Source organism: Octopus bimaculoides, chromosome 12 (genome assembly GCF_001194135.2).
Source record: "Octopus bimaculoides isolate UCB-OBI-ISO-001 chromosome 12, ASM119413v2, whole genome shotgun sequence".
NCBI classification, from domain to species: domain Eukaryota; kingdom Metazoa; phylum Mollusca; class Cephalopoda; order Octopoda; family Octopodidae; genus Octopus; species Octopus bimaculoides.
The window spans coordinates 47,494,321-47,504,265 of NC_068992.1; the positions used below are offsets into that span (position 1 = coordinate 47,494,321).

Below are 9,945 nucleotides of genomic sequence, written 5' to 3' on the forward strand. Positions count from 1 at the left end.
ATATATATATATATATATATATATATATACATATATATATATATATATATATACCCACACACACGTCTTTATATATATGCATTTGAAGATAAACACTTAGTGAAGGTGTATGATGCAGTGGTTGGAGCATCGGCCTCACAATGGTTGCTTTAGTCGAACCGTTAAGTTATGGAAACGTAAGCACACCAACACCGGTTGTCAAGCGTTTGTGGGGAGACAAAAACAGACACAAGGACACGCATACACACAGATATATACATATATATACGATTGGCTTCTTTCAGTTTCCGTCTACCAAATTCACTCACAAGGCTTTGGTCGTCCGAGGTTATAGTAGAAGACACTTGCCCAAGGTACCACGCAGTGGAACTGAACCCGGAACCACATGATAGACAGTTTAAAAGGGTGGGAATAAGATACTAAAAGATAATGTCAATATTCAGAACAGCTGACTGTGTTATAGATTTAGACAAATGGTCAATGAAAGGTAGGTGGAAGGGAAAGGGTTAAGATAAGTAAAGCACTATTTAAATCGGAATCGGAGAGAATTAGACAGCTTTAATTAAGTTATTCGCAAATTTTAACGTTTCCATTACATTCGGGGACAGCTAACTTCCTCAACTTATCCTTAGACCTTAATTCTCCCTTATAATCTTCATACCACGAACTAAATGGCTATCTAAAGCAAAGCAACATTTAAATCTAATCAATTTTTACCAACTATACCACCTACTATAACCAAACATACTCGATTATATGTTCGAAGCCGTCATTCTTGTATTTACATTTTAATCATCTTTAACCAGAAATATCGAATTCAAAATTTTGGCTCAAGGCCAGCAATTTCGGAGAGGGAGCTAAATCGATTACATCGACCCCAGTACTCAACTGGTACTTATTTTATCGACCTCGAAAGGTAAAGTTTCCCTCGGCAGAATTTGAACTCAGAGGCGGCGAGCTGGCAGAAACGTTAGCACGCCGGGCGAAATGCTGAGCAGTATTTCGTCTGTCTTTACGTTCTGAGTTCAAATTCCGCCGAGGTCGACTTTGCCTTTCATCCTTTCGGGGTCGATTAAATAAGTACCAGTTACGCACTGGGGTTGATGTAATCGACTTAATCCGTTTGTCTGTCCTTGTTTGTCCCCTCTGTGTAGCCCCTTGTGGGCAGTAAAGAAATAAGAAACGTTAGCATGCCGGGCGAAATGCTTAGCGGTATTTCGTCTGCCGCTACGTTCTGAGTTCAAATTCCGCCGAGGTCGACTTCCCTTTCATCCTTTCGGGGTCGATAAATTAAGTACCAGTTACGCACTGGTGTCGATGTAATCGACTTAATCCCTTGTTTGTCCCCTCTATGTTTAGCCCCTTGTGGGCACTAAAGAAATAAGAATTTGAACTCAGAACGAGAAGACGGACGAAATGCCGCTAGGCATTCTGTCCGGTTATATTAACGACTCTGCGAGTGCCCCGCCTTATCTTTAGCCAGAAATATCGAACACAATAATATATGACCATGAGCAGTTTGTAAATCTGCCATAAAAACTATGGTATAAAGCAAATTAAATGAATGAATGTAAATTATATTAAAAAATAATATAACTAATGTGACTGCACCAAAAGACATCACTAACTGAATGGAAGTTCCAATAATAAAACAGCCATTTCAGCCTATGATTTCGTACATTTCAGCAGCCATTGTTATTCTCTTCTCTTAAAACTGTAAAACTGAACATCGTAATTTTGGAGTTAGATCTACGCCGACTGTTAGTAACGAAGGTCTTATAGCGCTACTACAATTGCATGTACGAGTCTAATATCTTATAGAGGAGTGGCTTGATTATAAATCAATTGTTTAGTGTCTTAAAATTGCGGCATTTTAAATGGTTTTGTGCCAACGCAGAAGGAAATTGTTCACGGTATAACTACGAGACATTTAAATAAACAGACTTGGGAGCAACAATTTATTTACGAAAATCTCAAAGAAATCACCTAAATTTCTTTACATTTTGTAGTTTATTTTTTTAATTCACGTATTTTCTAATAAAAAAAAAACGCTTTATTTCTACAGTCAATTATACAACAGATTACATTTAAATACAAAGAAACAGAAAGAAAAAAAAAGAAAGGTAAAAACGGAAAGAAAAAAAACGGGCAGTAAAGCAACTGAGGTTGAAGGAGGAGATGATGTGCCGCACACTTCAGAACAAACAATGTGCTCAGCGGCGCCTCGCGATAATAACTGCGATGGCGTTGTCGTGGAAAATGGCTTGCGGTACTCGTTGCAGCGGCCCAACTCCAACCCACGTGCTTCATTTCTCAGACGGGCTGCCGTTATCCCTATTTTTACGAGAACACTTGACGTCTCGACGGAGACCGGCACAAACTGATAGTGGCTGGCCAGACCCCTGTTACGGGTGGTGACACCCGGTTTTTCAGCCGATGTAGAAAGGTTGAAGCAAGGCTGGCAATCTGCCTCCCTCGAATGCGAAGAGAATAATTCTGTCGGGGCGCTTACCGTCCCTGCAGTCGAGACCTACTGGTTCCAGCTGAACCGGGAAGCCAGCCGTATCGCGGCCCCTTCTGATTATGTCATTCATAACGGCGTTTCGGCCCGCGCTAAGGCTGCAGGGTAATGAATGCAGGCCGAAATCATCTAGAACCGATCCGTTATTTTAAGCATTTTTGAATGTTTTTCCAAATCAGACTGAGAAATAATGAGAGAGGCATAAAACTTCGCGTTGTCAAATTCCAATCAATTAACTATTGGAATTGTAGTTTTGTTGTGGTTGTTGTTTACGCCGTTCTTCTGTATCCCAAGTTAATTTTTACCGATCAGATGTATACCTAAAACTGTTGTAGCTGTTTTTTCGGGGTGGTGGGTTATGCAAACACCGAGTATCTAGGACTTTGTTTTCCAATGTTTCTCTTGAAGTTGGTAGTGTAATTCAATGGAGATTTCGCTGCTTATTCTACCACAGTGAGTGAGCACTAAGAGACTCTTCAGCACTTGTTTATTGGTTTCAGTCATGCCAAACGCTTGTTTAAATACGATTTCTTTCCGGCTTCGTTTCCTGTTGGAAGATTTGAGGCTCAACTCTATTACCAAACAGACATTTATCTATTAAAATGTATCTACAAATATATAGGGTGTAACTATGTTTTCAGGTTCACTGTGTGAACTGTATGAAGTATACCTCTCCTTTTGAAAGTGTCCTGTCTCACGCACACTTTCTTCTGTACTCTTCTATACTTTTCTGTTGTTGCTTATAACACACCTCTTGTCCTCTTAACTTTTCCAATACAGACGTCTTTGATATTGAACATAGACGCTTCACGCCGGATTTCCAACACTTCCACACACATAGAGCGCTTGAAAACTCCCTTCTATGAGATCATAACAATTTAGCCAGATCAAAACGCCGCACACACACATACCACGCACGCGCACATACACAAACACACACTTATACAAACACACACACATACACTTACACACACATACACACACACACATGTGTGTGTGTGAAGGAAATCTGACACTATACCTTTTCTATGCATTCAAAATGCACGCAAAGTTACTGCAAATGCTTCGTTGCCACGTTTAACCCCTTCTTGTTATTAACCTCTCACACATATCCCCGTACCAGACAGCAAAGATTAAGATTCCTCTTCTGCGCTCTATAATAAGTGAGATCTGAATAATTCAAGTAAGCCCGACATTACAAGTCGTACTCACACATTCCTTACAAGACTAATACTATACGCACAAACATCGTAGACCACATCCGAAATAAGGCTATTTGACTGACAAATTGACCAAACATTGATACCATTAACTGACACTAACAATAATTGTTACATCAACCTCTCTATTGAAACTATAACGGTCTCTGCTCCCTTGAACTGATCTTCTGTCTTCTTCAAACAAGCTCCATCTAACTAACCAATCTCTCCTCCTCACCTGTATTAATCTGTCACACATCCAACTCTACAGTGAACACTTCTTCCAAACCATTCCTAAAAAATAACCAGAGTTCTTCGAAAAGTCCCAACACCCACATACACCCAACAAACGCTTATCTACGGGTTCCAGTTATATACATTTCAATTATCTAAGCGGAACTAAAGTGGTGTTAGACGCATCCCTTTCTACTAGAGGCACGAGGCCTGAATTTTTTTTCTGTTTGTGGCGGATGAGTCGAAATTATTTGTTTCCTTAATATTTTTAAAGGTCTGAAACAAAAGTTCAGTTCAACCTCTGTCTCAGACAGTGTATAGTCTCATCTGATTGTTACAAATGAAATAATACAAGCTCATTTTATGGAAAGATATTGATAAATTACCTCTCAGGATACAAAAAGGCATATCCTAGAAAAAATAACAATAATGACATTTGTAATTATTCTTAAGGCATTCACACAAATCATTTGTTAACCTTGCACATTTTTTAGCACATTTTCCGAGATGAATTTAATTGTTTCCCAAGACAGTTCTAGATATATTTACCGAAACAAAAAGATCAATAATAAAGATAATAGTATAGCTTGAATTTATTTCCATTTTCACAGTTAAAATGTTTCAGGTGAATATTTTGTAAAATAATTATAGTCTTAATTAGGTTTAATTTTTAACAGGATTAAAAGAAACGCGATACAATTTTAATACTGAATATTTTATATTCACTAATTACTGGCGCAGACCAGCGTTCGTTCTTCGGATTTTTGTGTTTAATTTATTCATATCAAAAATTCATTTTATTTAATTTTCAAAATTTGTATTCCTTCTTTTTTTCATTTTCTCGTTCCTAAACATTTGTTCACTCGAATAAATTGGCTTATCTATCTGTGTATGCGTTTATATATGTGTGTGAGAATGTTATGCGACAGTAAATTGACAAACTATTGTCTTGTAAAATGGATTAAACGACGAGATAATACAATATTTCGATCTACTGAGTCTCTCCACCCACGTATATTATTAAGTTACAAAAGCAGGAGCCACAATTTGAGTTACAGAACTATAAATTGATTTCATTCGAACATTCGCCATGATAGATCGCTGACCACTACATATTTATTTTTTTTCTCCTCGTTTCTTTCCTCATTTCTTTCTGTTCCTTTCAGTTGAAGAGCGTAGCTCGAAACGTCGAAGACTTTCTCTATTCCCAAGTGTTAAACTAATACATCCATTTTTTGTTTACACCACCTGTCTTCGTCTGTTGTTTTTTTCGTAAATTCTCCCATATATAAATACACGCTCACGTGGTCGCACCAGCTAATCCTGTCTCTACTCATCTAACACGAACTTCTGGATTCTACCTTCTTTCATTCTGGATTTATTCATTCTAGATTTTTTTATTCTGAACTCTACACTCCCCGGCTGCTCCTCTCCTACCCACGGATTACACTGGACCTATCTATCTATATATATATATATGCCATCTGAGTGGACAGAAGTAACGTGAAATTAGATGTTTTGCTCAAGGCCACAGCACATCCCCCAGCCCAGTAATCGAAACCACAACCTTACGATCATGAGTCTAACACCCTAGCCACTAAAGCACTACACTTAGTAGAAGTTGTCGTCTTGATTTCGAGGATAGCCACTTTCTCAGTGCAGATACATGGCTGTAACAGACTTCGAGGCATTTCTACCATGAGCCCTTGTAGGACTACTAATGTCCAATTTTGTTTTAAGTAATTTGTGGAAAATGTATGGCATAATTTGGTGAAAAGCATACCAACTGCAATTCCACTCATTGGATGGCTCTCAAAAATATTTTTGACAAGAGAACTTGGTTGTTGTGCTGACTTTATAGAAAACTTTAGTTCTGAGATTAGATTACTGCTCACACTTTTAGCCTCCAAACTCAACCGGTCTCATAGAAGAAATTGAAGAGTTACTAAGAATGGTCACCAGTAAAATATCTTAGGTTATAAACTTAAGGTTATATTAGGTTATAAGCCTAAATTACTGGGAACGTCTGAAAGTTTTGTGTCTCTCTTGAAGCGCCGCACAGAGAGTTATAATATCATATATGTACAGGAAAGCCTGAAGGGAGCATGTTCCAAACTTCGGCATCAGGGAGAATTTTAATACACGAACTGGTACCGGAAAATATTTTCTGTGTATGTGAGTGATAATAATATTTCTATAATAACTATAAAAGCTCATCTAAGTTCAATAGAATATCTTTTGGGAATTTGCATCCTCACCATAAATATTTCATAAGCAGAAAAAATGGTGACTAATTTTTCGGTAACTTGATATATATACCAAATTATTTGTTTCAGCTCTCTCTCTCTCTCTCTCTCTCTCTCTCTCTCTCTCTCTCTCTCTCTCTCTCTCTCTCTCTCTCTCTCTCTCTCTCTCTCTCTTTGAAGGAATCGCAACGGCTCTATTAGATGAGTTACAACAGGAAACATTCGTTTGTGTCCGGAGAATATATAAATGTATATATATGTGTGTGTGTATATATTTGTTAATGTGGTGATTATTATTGTTATTATTATTATTCATGCATACATGTATACATATATAGATACATATATACACACATATGCATGTATTCATATATATATATATATATAACTATTCAATTAATATATGATATGACTTGTTTTTAGCGTATTTTAGCCAGGTCATCTTTATGTGTCATTATAGGTTTTGGTGATTGTTCTTGTTGTTTCAGCTTTTGTTTACAAAAAGGAGTGAAAATATCAGAAACTGCAAGATGCAAGCATAACTGCATTGCTGTAATTAGCTTCGTTCCGTTTTGAATGTCATCGGAATTTACTCTTTCCCCCTCAAACATGGCTGTGTCGTTTGTAAATTCGTTTCATAATCACATGTTTCCGATATAACTAAAATATGAAATTATGCGAAAGCCCATTCTATGGGGCTAAAACCCGTTCTTGGGTTGTAGACTTAATATATTGTCCATTTTACCACTACTATCAACTCATCCTAGAGTGCCTGTTGGGGAGCCCTCTCTTCCTTGCTAGATGCATCCGAGCCAGTTCCCTGCCCTGAGGATAACATCCGTCGTTCTTCCTTCACCATTTCCAGAAACCTCCCGGCGATGAATTGACCGAGTCGCAAAGAGCGTCGCATAGACTTCTTCGCAACATTTGTACCGATCCTCTGAGCTCTCAGTTCAAACCCTGCTGAGGTTAATTCCTTTGAAGGAATAACATTTTTACCAATCCAAAGTAGTGAATTGGCGTAACTATAAGAACGTTGAACTTGATACCTTGTGGTATTTGTTCAGATCCTTTGAGTTCTGAGTTTAATTCCCGTTATGGTCTACTGAAATGGTAGACTAAACCCGTTACTTGTTTCAACATCACCACCTGATACCTTGGAAGACTTTACTAGAGTTCATTCAGTGACAAGTGTTCGGACCAGATTTCCCATTTGAGGACACCTTCTTCCGACCTTTCCACTAATCTCAGCAGCCGTGTAAAGGATCAGGAGCACTGCCTTCTCTCCTGATCGAAACAAAAATGAAATAAAGATTATGAACTATGCATTATTTTTTGTCTAATTCATAAACAAGTTTTAAGACCCTTCTGTAATAATATAGAAATACCAGTAATATGCTGATATCAGTCTACTGGTTACCCCTCATTCTCCGCTTACAAATGTCCATTCGTATTTTATTATGCCTTTAAATTATTATTGGAATTACATTTGTAATGATTAATCACATAAATCCGTTGGAATGGAATAAACAATAAGATGTTAACAGAATAAAATGCCTTATTGTTTTTCTAGTTTCTTCTTTCTATGATCTATGTTCGAATCCAGCCACAGTCGACTTCATGCTGCTAGGTTTCATTGATGAAATGCCGGTCATGTCTAAAAGTAATTGTATTTTATTTCACAGAGGCTGATTCCATTAAATACTGTCCCTCCGTTATAATGCACCTTTTATAGCAATTCCAAGAACTTATTAATCTATCAGCTATTTATTTATTATTTTTATATAACTTATATGCTAATCTTTCAGGCAGCGAGCTGGCAGAATTGCTAGAACGTCGGAAAATCAATTTGCAATATTTCTTCTGGTTATTTGCCTTCTACGTTTAAATCTCGCCGAAGTCAACATTGTTTTTTATCCTACCGATAAAATAAAATACTGGAGTCGAGGAAATCGACTAACCCACTCTCATTAAAATTGATGACCTTATTCCTAAATTAGAAATAATTTATTTACATGTATCATTATTACATTTCTAATATATCGTTTCGTCTTCTTTCTTTTTCATACAGAATCTTCCGGTTGCTTCAGCATTATCAATGACAATGGGCTCTGTCTGAAGTCTATAGGCATGTATATCTTTGGCATTATAATCAGCAGTGTTCTCAGTGACCATTCTCTTCTCTAGCAGCTTTATACGTACGATATCGTCTACAAAACCAATCCTGAAACTTCAAATACAAAAGCTCATCAAACATGTTTTATTTCATAAATCATAACAACAAAGTCGGTAGCCATGCTAAAGAGACATTGAAGACGCCCATTCACAGCTATGCTCTTATTGGAATGGCCAAATCTGCTGACAAAAAGCTTTTTGTATCAATTTAAATGTGCAATCATCGGCAAAAAAATGAAGGGCCAGAAATAAAGAGAGAAGAAAACGGATGAATTAAGATGAAATGAGACTTTTTAATACAAACTCAAGTACCTGAGAATTACGAAATCATAGTTAGTCAAACTGGACAGCTATGTTTATGTGTTCTCATCTAGAGAAAGACTTTAAACAACTTGTTTAACGTTAAACCTTCCTAATTATTTAGGAGTATTAATGAGTAAAGAGACTTATTCACAGGGCAAATGTATTAATTTACATACAATATGACAGTTGTTGGAAAATGTTTGCCTGAGAAATAGCCACAGTTACACAAAGAAATGTTTCTGAAACTCTATGGCAAGCTACCCCTGTAGCCTGTTTATAGAAAGTATAGGAACTGTAATATTAAAAGAAATATATGACAATAATCTTAAGCCAATTATCTTCCAGCCAGAACAATGCGGAAACTTCTTACTTCCTGAATGTTTACGTCTGTTAATATTCAGGTCCCTGATTAAAATATATATATATATATATAATGATATAAAAGAAAAACAAACAAATACATAAATAAAACAGCAGAGTTTACGCTCTATTTAAGTCCACCTTTTTATGTTGATATTGAAAGCAACTTTATTCACGTTTTATTAAAGTACTGCCAAACGGATCAACTGCAAATTTCCAGGGTATTGTTTTGCCCACTGGCAGAACAAACAATTCAACAATCTGATACTTTCATAAACTGAATGAAACGAAAAACAAACAAAATTAAATAATAACAAAAAATAATGACACCCACATATACACAAAAAATACAAAAATCAAGTAATAAATAAATAAAAATAAATCAATATGTTTTTTGAAATCAGATCAAGCTTTGCATAGTGAAAGTTGGACCATATTATCTGATTATTTGATATGCTGAAGCTTTTGGTCACGTACTTGCATCAAGTCTTTTTTTTTTAACCCTGTCACATGTCTCCTTATGTTCCGATGAGGGTGACTTCGAAAGGGCCATAACCCTTAAACCCTTAACCAATAACAGTTGCTGTACAAGTGCCTTTCGCCGATGCTCTGTAAAAATCATTCCGGTTATAACTCTATGTGTGGCATGTGTAGTAAGCCTTAATTTTAGAACCGGTATTAGCTAGATATTAGTTGGAATGTTTCTATCTCGCCCCAATAGCATATGTCAGGGTTAACTAAAGTAGCAGAGAACAATATGTACACAGTCATTCTAAACAGTGTATGGTTGTGTTATAAAGTTTTGTTCCGTTTTTAAGTCCCCAAAAGATATACCTGTGTATTTTACTCTTTTATACATACAAACATACATACGTATGTATGTGTGTGTGTATATATGTATATATAT

At 36.6% G+C, this 9,945-nt stretch overlaps 1 protein-coding gene across 3 annotated transcripts in view; it reads left to right on the forward strand.

Moving 5' to 3' along the window:
* LOC106878436 (limbic system-associated membrane protein) overlaps window positions 1-9,921 on the forward strand; it is a 351,903-nt gene extending 341,982 nt beyond the window's left edge. For all 3 annotated transcript variants that reach the window (XM_052972176.1, XM_052972178.1, XM_052972177.1), the window contains one exon: window positions 8,272-9,921. In XM_052972176.1, the coding sequence (XP_052828136.1) occupies window positions 8,272-8,387 (116 nt within the window). In that variant the 3' untranslated portion in view covers window positions 8,388-9,921. The remainder of the gene's footprint in view (window positions 1-8,271) is intronic.
* Window positions 9,922-9,945: the final 24 nt, after the last annotated feature.